This window comes from Petaurus breviceps, unplaced genomic scaffold (assembly GCF_028583685.1).
Source record: "Petaurus breviceps papuanus isolate PSGF00001 unplaced genomic scaffold, PetGlider_PUasm1.0 229, whole genome shotgun sequence".
Taxonomy (NCBI): domain Eukaryota; kingdom Metazoa; phylum Chordata; class Mammalia; order Diprotodontia; family Petauridae; genus Petaurus; species Petaurus breviceps.
In genome coordinates this window covers 7,625,075-7,647,491 of record NW_027185903.1, presented here as the reverse complement: position 1 = coordinate 7,647,491, position 22,417 = coordinate 7,625,075, and the positions used below count along the sequence as shown (strand labels likewise).

The window sequence follows — 22,417 nt, the reverse complement described above, 5'->3', positions numbered from 1 at the left end:
ATTTATCAGCTGTGGGCAAAGCTATATTTCTAAGAGAAATTCTATTCTAACTCAACTGAATATACTATAGGAATAGCTCCAACATGAGTATTGTACATATACACTGGTTTTAAATACTTATACCTAAATAACACAAAAATAAATTATACACAAGCATAATTTGTTTCCTTGGCTGATGTATGGGGAAAAAAAACTGCCATGTTAATTCCCATAAGTCTTTTATGTTTCATTTTTAGTCAGTGTTTCTCTGAAGAAGATTTATTATTGTCAGAGTACTGAGCCATTCGTGGATTTCTTTGTTCTTTCAGGAATCTATTTTCAAATCAAATTGTATTTCTTCTTAGAAATTTCTGCTCCAAGTTTTACTTTTCTTCTTCATGCATGCATATATGCAAGTCAATGAAAAAGAAAATTAATATGCTGAAAGGAGTATGTGCTTTATTTAAATATGTAACACTGAAGGAAACAAAACTTAAATGACAGACATGAAAATTCCTCCTGATTATATGGTATTAGAATCATAGGATTTTATAGCTGGAAGGTACCTCAGATACTCTCTATGCCAGCTCTTTTTATACTGTGGATCACGACCCCACATGGGGTCATGAAAAGCTTGGCAACAGTAAAAGGCAATGCCCAATGCCCCCAAATTAATGAAGCTTTTAAATTTAAAGTTTTAATTAATTTGAAAATACAAATGCGAAATCAATCTGAGGTGTTTCTGACAGCACTTGCCCATGTTGCATTGTGTGACTTCACACAGACTTTGTTCTGAACACGAAGCACGCATACTTTGCACTGAGCATTGTGTCATGCCACGCAACGCCAAACAAATATTGCCAAAACGCAAAAAGGAGAGGAAAAAGTTTAAGAAGTCCTGCTCTGTGCTATTTCTCTGGTTAAATCTACACATGTAGCCACCATAGGAGATGGAAGAATACTGAGGCAGAGAGATGCTCCCAAAAGAACGCTCAAGCTGAAATCAGGCTGCTACTCTGCTGGTTTGCCATTTATTGCCTATGTGACCTTGGCAGACATTTAAAAACTGTATGAGGCCTGAATTTCCTTTCTCATATGCAAAATGAGGTTAGATGAACCTTAAGATAAACCCTAAGGCCCCTTCTAGCTCTAAATTTGTGAGGTTAAGAGCATATGAAAGAGATGTATAATAAGAGGCATGGGGTTTCTAAGAACCAATGCAAAGGGTTGTGGTGTGGTGAATAGAGCATCAGCCCTGGAGTCAGGAGAACCTGAGTTCAAATGTGGCCTGAGACACTTAATACAAAAATTTGCCATGTGACCTTGGGCAAGTCGCTTAACCTCAACTACCCTCCAAAAAGCAAAAACCAACAAACAAACAAAAACCAAGAACCAATGCAAAGATTGTAAATACATTCCAACATGAAAGCTACAGGTTGACCCATTTATAACAGGATAGCTTTATTTAATAAAAGCGTTTAAAAGAATGATTTTTAACTTGATCAAAGTTTTAAATTGGAAAAAGAAAACCAGCAACCTAAATATCTTCGGGAACATCAGACAAAGTCCATTTTCTTAGGGTAAGGAAAAGCACAGAAGCGAGGGGAGGGGAGCACAATGACCATGTCCAAAATACTTTTGGTATTTTCTGTTTGTCAGCTATTTTTATTTCTGTTTTTATCTCTATTATAAACGCCATAAAACTTTTTAACGGCACAGAGATTTGAGAACCCCTACAAAGTGTAAACTTTGTTTTTACAGAACAATAAATTTTTAAGTGACTGGCTTTCATCGCTTGTATGTGCTGTTCATAGTACTAAAATATTAAGCTTTCTTCTGTAGCTTTAAGAGTATTTAATACATTTGGTATCTGACATACACATCTGCCTTTTCCTCTGAACCTGAAAATGCACTTGATCAGCATACCAACAGGTGTTTATAAGACTACATAGAGATGATAAATAATTATCTTAACATATGTCCACAGCACCACATACTATTGGTGTCATCCATAATTCCCAAGATAGGCTTATTAGCCCATGATAGATCTTATGAAAGTAAGTCATCATTCATCTATACATTATAAATATACCAAAATGAAAACACTGCCATCCCTATAGATAGAGATTTTTGCAAAGTATTATTTTTACTATTTGACTTTACCTCTACATAGTCACATAGAAGTAATTAATCACATGCAAGTAATTATCTGACCATGACAAGTTTTATAACACGATGAAATGAAAACAAATCTTCTCATGTCATTTAGTCCAACTGCTTCCAGATAGGGCACATGTATTCATAAAGGAATATACATAATAGGTATAAGGTAATAAGGAGAAGGCATTGGTAGCTGAAGAGACCAGTAGTTTTCTAATTAAAGTTTGGTGAGTAAAGTTTCAAATCACTTTCCTCTGCATGCCAATATAGATAGTACTTTCAAATCATCAGATTTCACTATGGGTAACATCTCATTTTTCTTTGTTTTTGTTTTTGTTTTGTTTTTGGTTATTGTTTTGCAAGGCAATTTGGGTTAAGTGACTTGCCCAGAGTCACACAACAACTAAGTGTCAAGAATCTAAGGCCACATCCGAACTCAGGCCCTCCTGATTCCAGAGCTGGTGCTCCATCCACTATGCCACCAAGCTGCCCCTGGTAGCATCTCATTTTAATGAATAACATTTAAGATTCAATCAAGGGGCAGCTAGGTGGCAGAGGGAATAGAGCACCAGCCCTAAAGTCAGGAGGACCTGAGTTCAAATCCAGCCTCAGACACTTGACACTTACTAGTTGTATGACCCTAGGCAAGTCATTTAACCCCAATTGCCCTGCCTTCCCCCCTCCAAAAAGAGAAAAAAAAAAGATTCGATCAAAAAACATTCTGAGTGCCTAGTTCAAAAGATTATAACCCAATTTTCTCCAATAGCCCACTGTTAGGATATGTGAAAGATAAACTAAGGGGAAATTTCTATATAAAGGATATATAAGGCATGGTCCTTTTCCTCTATATGAGTGAACTTAGATAAAATGTCTTTTTTTCTAGATAACGCTATGAAAAGTGCCTATACCTTGCATGTATATGCAGCCAAAAAGATGAAAATGAAACATCAGCAGTTTTCAAACTACATACATGTGAATGTTGTCCTTTGGTTAATATTTATGGAAATGATTTAAAAGTCTTTTAATAAATATCTGTAGCAATGAAGTAACTATTTAAAAGTAAAATGCATTCAGGTAGCAGGTATTGTCAGACAAGCAATGGAAGAAGATGGGAGTTTGAATTCTGGCTTCAACAATACATTTCCCAACAACATATTCCCCAAGTGGGACTTGGGGAAAATTCCTTAACTTTTCTGAGTCTTATTTCTCATCTTTAAAATGGAAATAATACTTACATCACTGGGTGGCTGTGAAAATACATGAGATAATGAATGTAAACCTGCTTTGTAACTATAAAATCCTATTTTAATGTATGTTGTTATTATTAGAATCATAACATGTCTTGGTCAAAAAGGGCAGCTCTATTCTTTATGGCTTAATAAATTTGATCTGGCGTTTTAGAATTTAACAAACTTGATCTGGTATTGGAAATGAGACAAAAACTTGGGCACTGGATAAAGTTTTCAGCTTTCAGAGTTTTACATTTAAATGACAGTCTCTGAAATGTTGCATGTCAGCTGTTTGGATTTCTTCTAAAGAATATTTTTCGTTGTTGCCATTTAACAAAAAAATTAATCAGTTGAAAATGTTTTCCATTTTATTGTCTCTCACTTGCTGTGATATACTTCATCTTTACAGGATCCATGATAAAAAACGAGTATCACAAAAGATGATCCTACCCTTCATTCCCATCTTCTAAACTAGCTCTCCCCTAACTTCCCTCATCCTAACTCCCATCCTCCTAGTATCTCTTCTCATTGTATCTCACTTCTCCTACCTAGCCCCACACATACCCATCCTATATCACTACCCCAAATTACTTCAAACCCTATCCCCACATGGTCTGCTCAGTTCCCATGGTTCAGATTCTCTCCCTCTTCAGGCCTCACTACTATAAGGATCAGTCTCTAACTATGTCACGTACAGCAAAGCAGGGATAGAATACAGCTTAATTCATCACCCTAGTGTTGAAAGAAGCTCTAGTGACTGCACACGAGAGTAAGGATTATCCCCAAATCACTGGAGCATCTGTACAATCTCCCTCTCTCCATGGTCATGTGCTGCTCCCAATATGGACCCACAGCTCTCGGTCCTCTTTGGATGATGGCCTACTTTCAATCTCTTCTAGTTCTGTCTCTTAAAAGGTCAAGGTACTATGGCAATGTAGGTCAAGATTATTTGCATAATTATAAAAGTGGGAAAATATAACTCTTTAATAATTTGGAGCATTCCATCAATGAAAACTAAATGTTTTTAAGTATATTTTTTAATTCTCTCTTAAGTCATGCCATAAATTTTGTCATATTTCTCTCTTTCAAAATCTAATTAAAACCAAGAACTTCAAAGTGCTTTTCTAAATTTGTTAAAATCCTTTACTGTTTATAAATGGTGGGCTGGAAAGTTTGTTGAAATGCTGTTTACTGCAAAAGGTCCAATGTTTGATCAAGTGAACACAGGTTTCAGTTCAAACTAAACTCAGGAAATTCACCTTCATAACATTTAACATTGTGTTTGTCTTATGAAGGTTATGATCTTAAAAAAAAAAAAGCAGACTTAAGTGTCCTTACTTACGCTCATATCTCTGTCCCAGACCTGGATGCTCCCATCCTGACAGCCCGCTGCAATGAGCTTCCCGTCTCTACTGTATGTACAAGTGGTTGGGATTACTTTTTTCCCCTGAGCTGTCCTTGGTTTAAACACACTCCTGTGCTTCTTCTCATTGTCCACATCCCAGGTGCGCACAGTCCTGGAAATGGAGACAGGACGTTTCATTTACAAAAGAATTAAGCACAGAAAAAGGAGGAGTTCACATGTACGACTCAGAAAACTTTTAGATAGTGAATTTGACATTTTGTTTAAAAACCAAAATTAAATGTGCAAAGGTAGAGAGGAGTGACTTTGTTTAGAAAGTAAGACTGTGAATATCATTATGCTGTTCCCAGTCCACTGACGGACAGTTTAAGATTGACTGCAACTCCGATGTGTTTCCAAGGTGCTTTAGAGTTTATTTAACTGATTCCTGAACATTCAGTTCACTGACTTTCTGATGGACAAAAGACCTAATTCTAATTTTATTTGCCTACCTTTTATTGTATGTTAGCTCCATGAAAGGTACTACATGCAAAAACACCACCACTACCTGAAGTGGATCTGCACTGATTTTTTCCTTCCTGTGTGGTCATATGATGGTGATGATAATAATGATTACAACAACCATGACAAGAATAACGTTAATAATAATAATAGTAGCTCACATTTATATAGTACTTAAAGGTTTGTGAAGCTCTTTAAACTTCTCTCCTTTTCCCCTTGTAACAACCATGGAAGGTAGGTGCTATTGTGATTCGTACTTTTTTAGGGACAAGGAAACTGAGAGAAACAGAGGTTAAGTGATCTGCCCAGGGTCACACAGTTAGTGTTTGAGGACAGATTTGAATTCAGGTCTTCCTGACTCCAGGCCCAGTGCTCTATCCCCTGTGCCACCTAGCTGCCTACATCAACCTTGTCTACAAAGTGGGCCAAGAACATTCATGAGGTGCTTGCTTTGAAGTCTTCAGCTGAGAGGCCCCTTATAAGTTTCACCTTTTGGCTTTCTGTAAAGCTAAAAGAACACGAAAACACCAAAACTAACATCTGACAACCCCAGAATCTCTACAGCACATCTATGTCACTGCTATACAAATCAACTGGGCAGATTATCAGAACTGGGGTTGGGAATATGAACTGCTAGCCTTGCAGATCCATGTGTAAAACAAGAATTCACATAGAGTTTGTTGGTGACTAACTGCAGTGTGATTTTACTGCTCTGAAACCCTGAATCAGTGCCCAAAAAACGGATGGTAAAGTGTGAGGCTATTAGGTGTCTGTCAAAACATTTTATGTTGAAGTGCACATATTTTGAAAGCTGGAATGAAATCTGGTCTTATAAAATTAAAACTTTTATAAACAGAGATTTAAAAATAGAAGTATGATCTGCCCAGGCCTTTCTGGCCACAAAATGAAAACATGGAAAAGACAAGAACAAGATACAGGTGGAATCATTGCACTGCCCCAAGCACAAATGTTTTCTGTCTTAATGTTTTGAGTTCTTTCCAGAAAAAATTCAAAAAACTTCTGGCGGCATCTACTGCCTAAAAGCATCTCAGCTTTTGGCAGAAGTCAAGGAAAGCATTAATTTTGTATGGAAATCACTTAAGAGCTAGTGGTTTAATTTTTCTTCAAAGACTACACAAATAATTTTGGTGATGTAAGAAACTAAAATTCACTGCCTCCCCTAACCAAAACAAATGCAACCAAGAAAGCCCACAAAAAGGATGAAATACTGATGAGCAAATGAAAACTCCATTTGAAGTCAGAGGGCCTAGATTCAAATCAAACAGGTACTTGCCACCTCTAAGTCCTCAAGCAACTCACCTCCTTTGTATTTCAGTTTCCTCATTTATAACATGAGGGGTTTAAACCAGATAACATCTAAGGCCCTTCTATCTCTAGAGTATGTGATTAGTTCCAATGAGAAAAATAGTCCAATCTTTTATCATGGTCCATACATAGAACTGCTGGTAAAGTCAAATTCCTCTAGTTCTTTTATATTTGCATGACTCTTGTGATCATCAAAAGGGTGAAGAATTTACCATGCAAGCCCACTCTAAAAAAAAAAATGTTGCTGTTTCAATCATCCACAAAAGATAGACAGAATAGAACACGTTCCATTCTAATATTAAGAAATTTGTTCATGTTTTGATTTTGGCACAAAGATCTTGAGATATCCAATCAGGATATTTCAAACCTCATAAAAATATAAAGAGAATTAGGATTAGATAATTATACACACATTTAATGATTTATTAAATCCTTTAAAAAGAGCAATAATTAAAAGTCACTGAGGAAGAATTTATCAAAGAAACAGATGAAGGACATTGCTAAAAAGTCAATTACAATGAGAAAGATTTTCTAATTTCAATTCTGCCAACTTCCCCTTTTCTTTTCAAGGACCTGTGATTTTACTACTATGTGGGGGCTCTCCTTCACAAACACTGAGAAACTTCTCATGAGTTGCTGCCATTAAAGAAATTCATCTCCTGATAGCCAGTCTGGTGAAACTTTCCAATTTGTTCTGTGAAGTTTGGATTCAGTCAAAGGGCCGCACTTGAGGACCCAGAGTGCCACATACGGCAAGTTCCCCACACCTGACGCTAGACTCTTCTGGGGGTGGCATTCCTTTGCTGGGGCCTGCTAGAGCACCCAAGAATGGTCAAGATAGTCATCAAGAATCCAAGGCAAAGGCCACCTCTATGGCATAAGAGACATAAAAGTGGGTCCATGATGATCCACCAAATTTCCTACCTCACAAAAATCACACGATGTCAGAATATATATCCTATGATCCTATGATCCGTATCTATCCACAGAGCTGACAAAAAAGGCATGAAAGACTTCTTCTAAGGTATCACTAAAAGTTAGGTAAACTACAGCTAAGGTATTCTCCTGATATGTCAGTCTAGTTATCCTGTCCAAAAAAGTAAGTGAAATTTTCACTTTGGTAAAAGCTGTTCTTAATAAAGCACTGCTGACTGTGATCATGGCTTCCTTTTCTAGTTGCTCACAAACCATACTTTTGGTCACATCTTCTAATAAACTGTTAGCATTCAAAATCAAGCACATATTTTTAATACTCTGTAGATTCCTCTTCTCTTACTTGAAAACAGGATAAAGATCTCCCTTTCTCCAGTCTTGCAATACTTCTCCCATTTTTCATGATCTTTTAAAAATCACTGACAGTACATCAGCAAACCCATTTACCAGTTCCTTCCATACCAAATGATGCAGTACCTTTGGGTGTGGTGATCCCAACCTTCCCTTATAAATGTCAAAATACATGACTCTATGTTAGGAATTGGAGTCAGAAACTATGCTATACAGCTTTATACTTTGCTGATCACCTCAGAAGATCAAATTAACACTTTTCTATCAACATTTGAGAAACTCACTAAAGTCATTGAGATGTTTTACTTCTTAAAAACTCGTTCACTGATGCAGAAAGAATCATTAGCATTAACAATTAGCCACGAAACATCAGAGAACCTACAAAGAAAATACCCACATACTACATGCGCGATTATTTTTGTCGATGGTCTTAAGAGTAAGTATGTCGTTTTAATAAATTATGATGGAACTGAATTTACATATATTATCTCATTTACTCCCCATAACAACAATACCTAGGACTTTTGCATAGTCAATCTACAAAGCAACAAAAATATCACAAATTACTACCAACTTAGCTAAGAAAAAAAGAAAGGGGTAGGACAGGTGATACCCCTGAAGAGGTTCTAAGTGAAAATAACAAATGCTACATGGTAAGACAAACAGATTGTGAATAGGTGAGATCCTAACTAAGAGCCTAACTGGCTTGTTTAGGTCCTGGATCATTCTGGTGACTCAAATTTCCCCTGGGGACAAGAGGGAGGACACGCAGTTACTTTTTATGTCCAACAGCCTGAATCATGACTCCAGAAATGACAAGAAAGGAGCTAGAGGAATGAAAAAATGAGGCAACACTATTTTCTGGGTGAAATTATGTCCATAGCTATTTTCTACTACTATATTGTTCATGCCTTTGAAAGATGAAGTACATAAGAAAAAGAATTGAATACATCCATAAACAAAAGGACTTTCTCTTCAAAACATGTAATTTACTATAGAATACCAATCAATCAATTAATAAGCATTTGTTAAATGTCTACTATGCACCAGATACTGCACTAAGCGCTGGGGATACAAAAAAGGGCAAAAGACAGTCCTTAATCTGAAGAAACTTACAATCTAATACAAACAATATAAACAGAGAAGCTATATACAGGAAAAACAGGAAATAATTTTTTAAAATTAAGAGAGGTTGGGGAAGGATTCCTGTAGAATGTAGGATTTTAGTTCAGACTTAAAGAAAAGGAAGGCAGAGATTTCCAGGCATGGGGGACAGTCAAAGAGAATGCCCAGAACTAAGAAATGGAGTGTCTTGTTTGTGGAATGGCAAGAAGGCCAGTGTCACTGGATCAAATTCTAGAGGGATGGAGGAGTAAGCTGTAAGACGTTTGGAAAGGTAGGAGGATACTAAGTTATGAAGGGCTTTGAGTGCCAAACAAACCATGTTGCAGTTGATCCTGGAGGCAATAGGAAGCTGCCAGAGCTTGGTGAGTAGGAGAGTGATAGGACCAGACTTGACCTTTAGGAAAATTCATTTAGTGACTAAATGGATGGATGGGATTGAGGAGAGACTTGAGGCTGCCAGAGAGAGACATAAGCAGGCAGTGCCTGCACCAGGGTGGTGGCAGTGTCAGAGGAGAGAAGGGAGCACATTGGAGAGATGCTACAAAGGTTAAAATGAGAGGTCTTAGCAACAGTGTGGACATGGGGGATGAGAGACAGTGAGAAATCCAGGATGACTCATAGGTTGGGAAGTGAGGGGATATTGTAGATGGGATATTGTTTTTTATGAGTAACTTAAATAAAAGTAAATATCAACCATATATGGGGAAATAAAGTATCTATTCTGTACTTCTGATAAACACACAACAGAGATTTTCTTTCTATTAAGTATAAATGTACATTTCATAAATGCAAACTATTTTAAGCAGAGTTGTGTTTTCTGACTTGATCTACACCTCGCTAGCTAGAGATGAGTACTTTATCACAGATGAAAATATTTGGAATTTCAATACAAAATTGCCATTTATATAATCTAGATTTGTATGTATTTCTACAACTTAAAGTTGTATTAATAGGAGGGTACCAATAAAACAAAAAAGATCAGAATGTGCTAGTACTTGGATTTTAAGGAAATCCATTTTGCTATGTGCAATGTTTTATGACACTTATTTTTTATTTACAAAGTTACTGATAGACTTGTATCCTAGAAATAAGACTGTAACTCTCTTTCCTCATCACATAATCAGAATGTGTCACAGGTCCTGAATACAGGGCTTCCTGACTCCAAGGCAAGTTATCCACTATAAGAAGTTAATATCATAGTTATCTTGCTCTATTTGGGAAAAGAAGATTTCACTCCAAAAACTATGACATACATGACACATAGTTCAGAGTCTCTAAGATACAAATTATTTCTATTAGCCCATGTCCTTAAAGAGATTAACATCTAGAGGTAAGTAAATACACTGGAATAAATACAACATAAAGTAGAAATTAACATGTAAAAATACAGGAAAAATAAAAAGTGCTATGAGTTGAAAATAGGAGATCATTTCTAGCTGAGAGAACAGGAAAGGCTATGTAAAAGGCATTGCATTTTAGCTGGTTTAGGGGAATGGGCAAAGTTTCACATAGGAGATGTGTGGGAGAAATGTTCCATGTATAAAGAATTTCATGAAAAAAAAAAGAAAAGTAGAAATTGTGCCAGGCTCCACCTCCTCCTCCTCATTACCTGCTGCCCACCACATTGTCATTCCTTCTACAACTACCTTTGCCAGATCTGGTAGCCTCTTCTCACTGGTGACTCCCTCCTGAAATGGTAATGTAATTTTGAATTTGAAGATCCCTTTGTATTGGCAAAAGTAGCAGGTACTTAACACTTAGTAACTGATCAAGCCTCTGATTGGGGGAACAGAAGGTATGAAATCCAATAAGTGGCTGATTTGTACTTTGACTATTGTTACTGATTAGTGACTGGTTGAGTTCATCAAGACTTTGCCCCAAGAGTGGAAGACTTTGAGACTACTGATTAGTGACTAATTGAGTTAATCAAGACTTTGCCCCAAGAGTGAAAGACTCTGACTGTGTACTTTGATACTACTGATAAGTGACTGATTGAATTAACTTAAGAGTGACTATTTTGTGCCTGATTGAATTAACTTAATAGTGACTATTTTACTCTGAGACTATGTTGTGAATATTATATTTTTTTCTGTGATAAATTGAAATATGGTGAATGCTGTATTTTGAATTATGCTGTACCTTGATTTTCCATGGATGTTTTGCTTTTGTTATGGAATAAATAGAGTGATAACTACACTGAGTAATTAGAACCTTAAAAAAAAGCTGTTCACAGTAGCAGTTCTTCTGGAAAGCTTCTATGCATGGCATTAAACCTCCCCAGCACTGCCATTTTAGGAAGGACCTCAGCCATGCTTAACTTCAATCACACTTTGACCTTCTCCAAACTCTACCTTCCTCTCCTTGACTACCACATTGCCCCTGACATCAGCCTTCCCTCAACCTTACTTTCTAGTATCCCATCAGAAAGTAGGCTCTTTAAGGCAAAGCACTCTCTGTTTATATTTGCAACCCTGCTGCTTATTACAGTGCCTAGAAGTAGAGAAGTGAGATATGACTGGAAGGGTAAGTTGGACTTAGCATGCCAAAATAAGAAATTTGGCCTTTTTCAGGAATCACAGGAGAGTCAATTCTTTTTTTTTTTTTTGGAGGGAGTAATTGGGGTTAAGGTCACATAGCTAGTTGTACGTGTGCGTGTGCGTGTGTGTGAGAAGTGTCTGAGGCCGGATTTGAACTCAGGTCCTCCTGACTCCAGGGCCGGTGCTCTACTCACTGTGCCACCTAGCTGCCCTGGAAGTAAAGTCTTTAGGCTTAGGAGTGATCTGAGTTGACCTCCACATTAGGGTAGATTAATCTGGTAGTGGTATCTAATATATTTGAAGAGGGAGAAACTAGAAATGAAGAGATGAGACAGAAAGTGGCTATTTATTTCTCCTTCCTTCCTTCCTTCCTTCCTTCCTTCCTTCCTTCCTTCCTTCCTTCCTTCCTTCCTTCCTTTCTTCCTTCCTTCCTTCCTTTCTGCCTCTTGTACCAATGATAATAGTCTGGAATCATCCCAACTTTTAAACAGATGCATATACCATAGAATATGTGTCACCAACCCTACTATTTTACCTGTGAACACAGGTACATAAAAGCAAATTCTTAAGTTCTAAAAAGACAGTGGGAACAGAGTAATATATTACTTTCAAAAATTTGACTTCTTGATTTCAGGTATGCATTTGTGCATATGTATATACACATATACATATACAAATATGTGTGTATATATTATATAGATATATACACACATGTGTATGTGTTTGTCTTTAAATGTTTCTGTGTTAAGGAGCATGTAAATATGATGCGCATGTTTTGCTTTTGTATTGCTAAGATAAATTCAAAAATGAACTTGAAAATAATAAAGAAAATATACTTGGCCTTTCTCAATTGTTATCATATCAGTTTATAACAACTATGTTGAAAAATTCTGGCACATGAATGTAATGCAATATTACTTTTCATAAAGATAATTTCCAAAAAAATTTGTTAAGTACTTACTGTCTTTCAAACACTGTATTAAGTACAAGAGATACAAATACAATCAAGTAAAACATTCTCTACCTTCAAGGTGCTTACATCCTAATGAGGGAAGCCATCACATAAAAGGGAACTAGAGGGGAGTGGTCCATGTGTCGCCACATGACATGAAACATGGGGATCATGTCCCAGTAAGAGAAAGCAAAAGTTAATCTATCATAACTGAGGGGCTCAGGAACAGAGCACAGATTACCAATGGGGAGGAGATGGAGGTCATGGTCTCAACAGAGACAGAAGGGTAGAGAGAAGCATGGGAAAACTTATGAACTGAAACAAAGTAAAGTAAGCATGACCAGGAAAACAATGTACACAATGACAACAAAGTATATGGGAAGAACTACAACAATGAGGTAATTAAACAGTATGTAATTACAATGACCAAGTGGGGCACTGAAGAATAGATATAAAAACTCAACTTTATTCCCTTCCCTGAAGAAGTGGAAAACTAAGTGTGATGGTAGATACAGAAATACCAATATAGAGCTCTGTGAGTAGAAAAAGTGGGGGGGGGGGGGGGGGAGGGGATATATTCAGAAATGAAAGTGATATAGAAACAAGAGAGAATCAATACAGTTATTTTTTAAAACGTATTATGAGGGGACAGAACGCAATTGAAGCCAATATATCAGTGTTAGGAAAGGTCAGGCAACAGTTAACAATAAACCCAATGAGTTAACAGTATAAAATGACCACTAAAAATGAGATATTAGGGGCGGATACGTGGCGCAGTGAGCAAAGCGCTGGCCCTGGAGTCAGGAGAACTCAAGTTCGGTTCTGGCCTCAGACACTTAACACCCACACACACAAAAACTAGCCGTGTAACCTTGGGCAAGTTGCTTAACCCCAATTGCCCTCCAAAAGGCAAAAAAAAAAAAATGAGATATTAGATAGCATTAGTAAAAATATAGAATATATAATATGGAATCATATTTTAGAATCAACACTGGCAAACATGTACAAGACTGTGAATAACCAGGATGGTAAAGGAACTTGAAATGGAGGAGGGAAAGGAAGAGGAATGAAGGGGAAGGAAAACAAAGAGAGAGGAAGAGATCACGGGAGAGGGATGAGACAATTGTCTTCAAATATCTGAAGGACTATCCATAGAGGAGAAAGATGACATGTTCTGAGCTGCCAGGAGAATTAGGAACAATGAATAAGTTAAAAGGAAAAGGATTCTGGCTCAAAATATTTTTCTAAAAGAGATCTTCCCAAATAATGGAGCTCTCCAAAAACGGAATAAGCTGCTTTGTTTGGGAATAAGCTCCCTCTTGCTAGAAGTATTCAATTTAACAAAATTCCAAAGTTCAATTTAACAACGCTTTCTCAAGTACCTATGATGTGCTGTTCACAGTGCTAGGTACTGAGGACAAAGACAAAAATAAAACAAGCCCTTGACATCAAGGAGTTTATTGGAGGAAAAGAACATATACATCAAAAATAAAATGAAAAACATACAAAATAATTTGGGGGGGAAAGTACTAACAGTGTGGCTATGATGGGGTTCCTGTAAAAGGTGGAGGAAGACAAGGATTCTATGAGGGGAAATGAGGAGAGAGGTGTTGCATGTCTGAGAGGCAGCTGGTGCAAAGACAAGGAGGAAAGACATGGAACCTCCTGTATAAGGGAGAGCAAAACAACGAGTGTGGCTGAAAAGTAAGCCTATGATAGAGATGTGTAACATGCAATAAGCCTGGAAAGACAAGCCAGAGCAAGACTGTGAAGGCTTTAAAAGTCAAACAGGAGTTTGTCTTTTATCCTAAGTCATGAGGGAGCCATTGAAACTTCTTAGATAGAAGAATGTCATGGTCAGACCTGTGGGCACTATGGATTAGTGAGAAGACAGATCTGAAGCAGAGAAATCACTTTGGAAGCTACGGCAATAGTCTAGGTTAGAGGTGTTAAGGGCCTGAACTAGGTGGTGGCTCTGTGAGTGGCTAGCAGGGGACAGACAGATGCTAGAGATGTTATGGAGAACAAAACAAACAAACAAAAAAAGGATTTCAAAGACTGACTGGATATGAAAGGAGAGGGAAAAGGAAGTTTTGAGAATGACTCTGACATGATGAAACTAGGTGAGCAGAAGGATGATAGTACCCTCAAAAGAAAGAAGCAAATTAGGAAAATAAGGAGAAAAGGGGAAGAGTTTTGTAGACTTTGAGACATCTACAAGGAGTCTAGTTGTAAATGTCCAATAGGCACCTGGGGATACAGGACTGGAGATCAAGGAACTAGGGCTTAGATGAGTGAATGAGTCATGGAAAGAGTTGTTAGGTGGACATGTGAACTGATGAAATCATCAATACAGAATACAAAAAGGGAAAGACAAGAGGGCCCAAGACTGAGAAAGAACTTGCTGGGAATCCTGGAAAAGAGATACATGCTTCTAAACAGGAGTTAGGAATGAATGACCTCTAAGATTCCTTTCAACTGGGAGATAGGACGGGATCTTCAAGTCATGCAGATAGATACAATGGGTCAAGGGTGGACAACTGCAGAGAACTAGGGGAATGAATCTCCTCCATATGATCCACTCTTCCTTTACTAGCTGGCTTTTGATTTTTGAAATATTTTTATTACACACAGGAGCAAAAAAGAAACATGAATTTGGCCTTCAAAAGAAAAGAAAAATGTAAAAGAAAGGCAATTTGCTCACAAATAACCGTTTAGAACAATTTATAACCCAACTGCATGAATATGTTATTACTGCATGATATTTTTGCATAAAGCTATAACAGTGAATTCATGCATGACTTAGGATGTCTTGTTAGCTGATCATAGGGAGCACAGGATAAGACTGATGAAATAAGTTCTCAATAAATCAGGACCTGATATCTTTATCCAGTACTACGAGGGTTCATTTGGGCCTTTTAAGAAAATTTCTCACTGTATATTGGAAGTTATGATCTAGTTTTCTGAGAAATTACTATGCTGAAGGATCATAGGATCAGAGTATATTAATTTTTCCTGAATCTCCAATGAAATTCAATCAAACAACTTTTAAACAGTAGATTCCACATCTGCAAAACAGATTCTATTTTTTTTTTTCTTTTAAAGTGCCAAAAAGTGATTCAAAACAAAGTCGAAAATGAGATAAATACTCTTTTGGAGAGGCAATGGGAAGTTTGGATGAGGACTGAGAAGTTAAATAGCGTTTAATCAAGGAAAGTAATGAGGTTAGTATTAAATTCAAAGTATACTAGAAAAGTAGCATATTTTAAAATATTTCTCATTAAAATGGTTCCAAGAATAAAAGAATGTTAGTACTAGGACATATATTACATAAACCAGAGATCATGCAGTCCAATCCTCTCAATACACAGATGGGGAAACTGAGGCCCAGAAGGTGAAGTGGCTTAACCATAGTCATACATTGAATAAATAGCAGGGCAAAGACAAGAAATTGCATCTCCTTATAAGAGGTCCAAAATTCTAGGCATAATGATATGATATCTTTACTCAAAGGATCATCCATAAAGATTAAATAATACTAGGGGTGGCCAGGTGAACCCGTGAGTAAGAGCACCAGCCCTGGCATCAGGAGACCCAGGATCGGTTCCAGCCTCAGATACTTGGCACCCACACAAAATAACTGGCCGTGTAACCTTGAGCAAGTTACTTAACCCCAACTGCTTTAAAAAAAAAAAAAGATTAAATGCTAAAATCCAACAACTTGAGGACGAACTCAGAAAAATGAACTCATATTACCCTCAAATAGAGACAAATGGGATAATCAATTTCTATCCATGTACAACATATTTACCTCACCCTTTATAGAGTACAATACTGGCGATGTGTGTATATACATATATGTAGATACATATCTTCATATATATGTGTGTGTTACTATCTACACATATATGTACATGTATACATCTTTCATTGCGAAAGTGTATTTTCTCAACAATCATCTACAATTTAATATCTTGCGGCTCACTAAAAGGAGAACAGTCATGATAACCAATACAGGTAACTTTCAACAAAATTAATTTTTTTTTTGTCTTTTTGGAGGGGTGAAGGCAGGGCAATTGTGGTTATGTGACTTGGCCAAGATCACACAGCTAATAAGTGTTAAATGTCAAAGACCACATTTGAACTCAGGTCCTCTTGACTCCAGGACCAGTGCTTTATTCACTGCACCACCTAGCTGTCCCCAAAATTAATTTTTTTAACCTATAAAACACTGGATTAAAAATGATAATAATACTACTTTCTTTAGGAGAAAAATATTCCTATGTTTTAGGCTAAATTTAAAGCTAATGGAAAGTAAAGTTAAATATTATTTATATCTTATATATTCTTTAGTGCTAAACTATTTTGCATAGTAGATTACAAGGTAATCTGGTTACAGAAGGAGAATAAGAAAGTAATAATTGTTCAAAAATGAATTTTTTGTTCCAAACTCTCCTTGTTACATTATATAACCCTTTCCTCATAGCAAGTTGTGTAGCAAGTAGCACACATGTTATAAACCCTATTTTACAGACAAAGAAACTTAAGCTAAGAAAGGTAACAACTCATCCACTGAAGGAGGGAAAGCAAGAGGGAACCTGAACTGAAGTCTTCCCATTCCAAGACCCAAGCACCTGGAATCCACTGCCCACACATCACAACCTCTCATTAAAATTATAAAGGAGGAAGAATTGTTTTTTTAAGACAGTTTTATTTTTAAAGGTGCCATCTATTTTTACAACACATACATTTCTAAATGTATCTTTAATCATTCTCCTACATAACAAACCATCCTTTGTAACAACAGTTTAAAAGAAACAGGGGAAAAAAGTAGCTCAGCAAAATTAACCATCACACTCAACAGGTTTGAGAAGTATATGTAATATTCCACACCCATGATTCCCAAATCTTCAATGAAGAGGGAGTGGTATATTTTCTCAATATTCATCTAGGGCCAAACTTGGTAATTCTAAACAGTGTTAAGTTTCATTTTTAGTGTTCTTTCCACTTAACATTACTAGAATTGTTCTGCATATTGTTTTCCTTATTCTCTTGAAATTCTTCGTACTTATTACATCCAATGGCAATTATATGTGCTATAATTTCTATAGCCATTCCCAATGGCTTAAAAACACTGACTTTGTTTCTAGTTCTGTGTCCATAACAACCAGAAATGTTGTTATGAATATTTTGACATATATGGAACCTTTAGTTTTTGATCCTTTGGAGTATATGATTAGCAGTGAGATTTCTGGGTCAAAGAACATGGATATTTTCTTCCAAATTTCTGGAAAAAACACAATTTCAAAATATACTGTACAAGCAGGTTATTATCATTATGCTACCTCACATCCACTCTTGAACTACCTTTCATAATTTCACTCATCTAGAGCTGAAAAAGACCTTGTAGTACATCTAGTTGGATGTCTCCCCCTCATTTTTTTACAGATGAGGAAACTAAGGCCCAGAGAAGTTAAGTATCACAGGTCAAGATGTCCAAAATACTATTAGTGATGTGGAACTGGAGTGCAGGAGACTAAATTTGACGAGGGAAATCCGAGAGCAGTTAAAATAACCTGGGAGATGATAAGGTCACAAAATTAAGCAGCATAAAGGGAAAAGAAAAGAGAACCCAGAACACCGTCTTTGTAGATGCCCAGAGCCTTGAGACGAAATAAATGAAGATCCAGCAAAGGAAAGATGGGGGAGAAGTTAGAAAAGTGGAAGGAAAATCAGAACAGAAAAGTGTCATAAACACCCAGAGAGATTATCCAGGAAGAAAATCCATAGATACAGGTAATCAGCAACATAAATGTGAAATACGCAGAATAACATTACCTGTGTGTAAATTTATATCTAATATTTTATATCATTTAAAAAATGTTACTGTTAACTGAGGAAACCATTCTTCTGACTATATTGCAGGTACACAGATCACAAGTTACTCAAGGACAGTTGTTATTTATTTGTGGGAACTGTAATTCACTTCATGTGAATGCACCCAGGAGAATACTTCTAAGGAGGTAAGTGATAGAAAGAAAGTTTCCTTATGTACCAAAAATAAACTGAGCAGCACTTTTTGTGAAAGAAAGTGAGTGACAATTGAGTGGTGTAACAGTGGCTTAATGAAACAGCAGATAGCTTAGTGTACCTGGACTCAGGAAGACCTGAGTTCAAACATAGCCCCATAAACTCACTAGCCTTACACCTTGGACAAGGCACCTACGTTAGTCTTTAGTTTCCTCATCTGCAAAACTGAGATAATAATAGCACCTACCCTCCCCTGGGTTGTTCTGAGGATAAAATGAAATATCTGTAAAACATTTTCCAAAACTTAAAAGTGCTATATAAATGTTATTATTAACAAACTTTTGTAGTAGTAGTAATAATAATAATAGATAATATTTACATAACACTTAGTATGTGCTAAACACTTTACAATTATCTCATTTGATCCTCAAAACAACCCAAAGAAGCAGACGCTTTTATTCTCTTGATTTTGCTGATGACATACTGAAGTGACTTGTCCAAGGTCACAGAGCTAGAAAGTTTCTAAGGCTGTCTACTGCACCCCCTTGCTACCTCTATAATACAAAAGTAATGCAGTATCATTGTACTGTAATAAGCAATGAATATGAAAAATTCAGAGAAACATTAGAAGATCAATATGAAGTGATTTAGGACAAAGAAATATGAGCCAGAATAATTATATATACAATGATTACAATAATGTAAATGAAAACAATATTTAAAAGCAAATGAACTGAAATTAAAGGCCAACATTAGCTACCAAGGATAAGTAATGAAACACACCTCTCTCCACAAATGGGGATTAAACTATCAGATGTAATTGCTCTGGTATATTTCACCTAACTATTTTTCTTTTTGACAAAGGAAGGCCTTATTGGTTGGAGACAGAGGCTGACATCAGGAAATGTCAGAGGTACTTAAAAAAAGTAATTAACAAAACAAAACAAAAATAAAGTCCTCACCTAGCTTTTACCTAATTTATAAGAATCTCCACTTTAACTACAAATAATGAATAGGGAAATTTTAGAATTCATTCAGAAGGGAGGACCAAAATTCATATCCAATGAAGATGATCAATCTTCAAATAAATTCCCTAACATATTCAATATCCAAGTAAAGTAGACATTTTCATCAAAATAATTTAAATGTTTTATATACCTGGGGTTCAGTGAAATCTCATACTTGCAATATTAAAAGATATCATTAGACTTAAGCTTCAGAAATATGTTGTGGTATATATTCTTACTGCCACATATGGTATCATTCTGTTGAGAGAAACTAAATTATTTGGCTAATTCAGAAATAGCATATTTGTATTACTATTAAGGAAAAGGATCTAAATTTTTGGACTCTGAATCATTTGTTTACTGAGTCAACAGAATATTTCTTGAGTTTTAGAATTAAAAGAAAATAATTGATGTTCAAAACTCTTCTAAACATCCTCCTTTGTTGTCTGATTATAGCCAGAAGGTGGTTATGCCAGTAAAGTGCAAACTCTGAAAGTTCTTTGGAAAATCTTCGTGTGTGGAGCAAATAGAGGACATGTCATGGCTATTACCCAAGGGATGGTCTAGCTAAGTTCAGGAACTTAGCTACAGGTTCATTGCGGGATAATGAGTTCTGAGGTCATGGCAATTCTAGAATACTGTCTGTAAAATCATAGAAGAGCTCCTATCTGAGTCTATGGAGGACTATCCATACCAATAAAAATTATACATCACCGAAAAACAGTAGTTTAAAGGTCTTCAGCTTAGAAACTATGAATGTAATGGAACATTATGGAAATGGCCCAGCATCTTCAGTCTTTTGGAGGAATGTGTACATGAGCACATGTATGTGTACATTCAATAATTTAACTCCTGGATTTCAGTTGTCAACATTTTTAAAAGGTCAAAACTACAAATTCACAATCATAGTTATATTGCAATAGATGACTGATAATATTTACTTGCCACTGGAAGAAGGGCAAGTCTTTTAACCATTCTGAATCTGATTCCTCCTTTATGGAATGAGAATAATACCACCATTATTTGCCTTACAAGGTTGTTGCAAAGATCAAATGAGATATGAGATAAAGCATGTGAACTACCTTATAAACCTTTAAATATTATACAAACACAAGTTATTATTATTCATGAGGAATGCAAAGAATCTGTTACTTCTAAATGGATTTGTCCCTCACTAGTAGCACTAAAAATATGAAAGATAGCTTTAAGACCACAATATGTTCAGAGCCAGCTGAATGGAAATGCATTGTAGCTGTCGTGTGTGGAGCACATGGGACACCAAAGGGGTTGTATTGTTTGCCAAATACAGAAAGAAAAAAAAATTAATGTAAGCCAAAGAAGCTTTCCATAGTTATCTGGCAATACAGCTTCTAAATAAACTATCTTAATTCAATTCACATGTGCAAGGGTGGATAATTTAAAGCAGGATATGTTTAAGAAAAAACATTAAGCCAATTCATTAGGTAGATAAAAAAGCATAAACCAGAACCTAGTGAGGTAGGGGAAGAAGTAAATCACACAAACATAGCTATCAAGAATAAACAGCATGGTATAATGGATAAAGAGAACAAAACTTGAAATAAAAAAAAATTGTATTCCAAAAGCTGCAACCGACTTACATAATCATGGGCCTAACTTAACCTATATTAGCCTCATCTTTCTCATCTGTATGATAGAGTAAAAATACTTGCACAAACAGTATAGGAAGCATTAATGTGGGAAAAGCACTTTCGAAACCTTAACTCTTTTAATGTGATTTTTTTTGGTATTATTATTGTATGAAGAGATAGGAGAAGGTCAATTGAGTCAATTAATGAATTAACCACATTCCACCTAAATTCTATTCCAATAATATGGCAATACCCTACAGGTTAGAATACTTCTCAACTAAAATAATTAATCATAAGTCTGAGGTTATTAAGTATCATTTTGGGTGTCTGGTGAAGGCCTTTTCAGAATAGTTTTAAACACATGAAAAGAGATAATTTAGGATTACAAAGGAAACCCATTATATGAAAATACAGTTACCAAAATATTTTTTAAATAAATTCACAAATTCTAGATTAAGAATCTCTGCTTTACACTGAATGTAAAAAAAGTCCTTGATTAATTTAGATGTCCCTGAAAGCCACTGGTTGAATGAGAGTGATGCTGCATGGGAAGTGTGTTCAGATCGGTTAAGGAAGTCTGGTGGTGGTCATGCCCTGTGGTACACAACATATTCAGAAATAAACTCATTATCTTAGCCTCAAGTCTTTTTCTCCTCCTCCTAATTTTCCTATTACTGTCAGGGCACTACCATCCTCACAGTCAAAAAGGCTTACAACCAAGGTGTCACTCTCAACTTTTCACTCTCTCATCCTTCATATCCAATCAGTTAACAAGTCCAATAGATTCTATCTTAACAATTATTGTATATTGCCCCTTCTCTCCCTTGACTATGCCACCCCTCCACTGTGCCAGCTCTCATCGTCTCACACCTGGACTATTTTATTAGCTTGCTGGTTGGTCCCACTGCTTCAGCTCTTCCCACTTTAGTCATCCTACATTCAGTTATTAAACTGACCCTCCCCCCCAAATTGTACATCTGTGACTGTCTCCAACATTAGGCCAGAGTTTCTTAAGCCACTGTGGGGTTAAAAAAACAAGTCATGAGCCAGGAGAATAAACCAGTTTGGGGAGCAGGGGGATCTTGGTTTCCTCCTTCCCTCCCCAACTTGGCTAACAGGGTTTCTTAAACTTTTCCACTCACGACCCCTTTTCATGTTTTGGCAGCTTGTTAAGTGTCGCGTGGCCTGAGGGTATACGCAGTGCAAAGTGAACATGTTCTATGTTCAGAACCAAGGAGAAGCTGCTGGTGCAACACAGGCAAGCTCTGCCTTACAAACACCTTGTTGTGAGTCAGAAATCTATTACTGTTGGCC

General features: G+C 36.4%; 1 protein-coding gene across 1 annotated transcript in view; it reads right to left on the bottom strand.

Annotated features, from left to right (window-relative positions):
- The window catches only part of WDR70 (WD repeat domain 70), a 359,998-nt gene that overhangs the window by 163,916 nt on the left and 173,665 nt on the right, over positions 1 to 22,417 (bottom strand). The window contains exon 10 of the mRNA XM_069096170.1: positions 4,711 to 4,885. Coding sequence (XP_068952271.1) covers positions 4,711 to 4,885 — 175 coding nt within the window. The remainder of the gene's footprint in view (positions 1 to 4,710; positions 4,886 to 22,417) is intronic.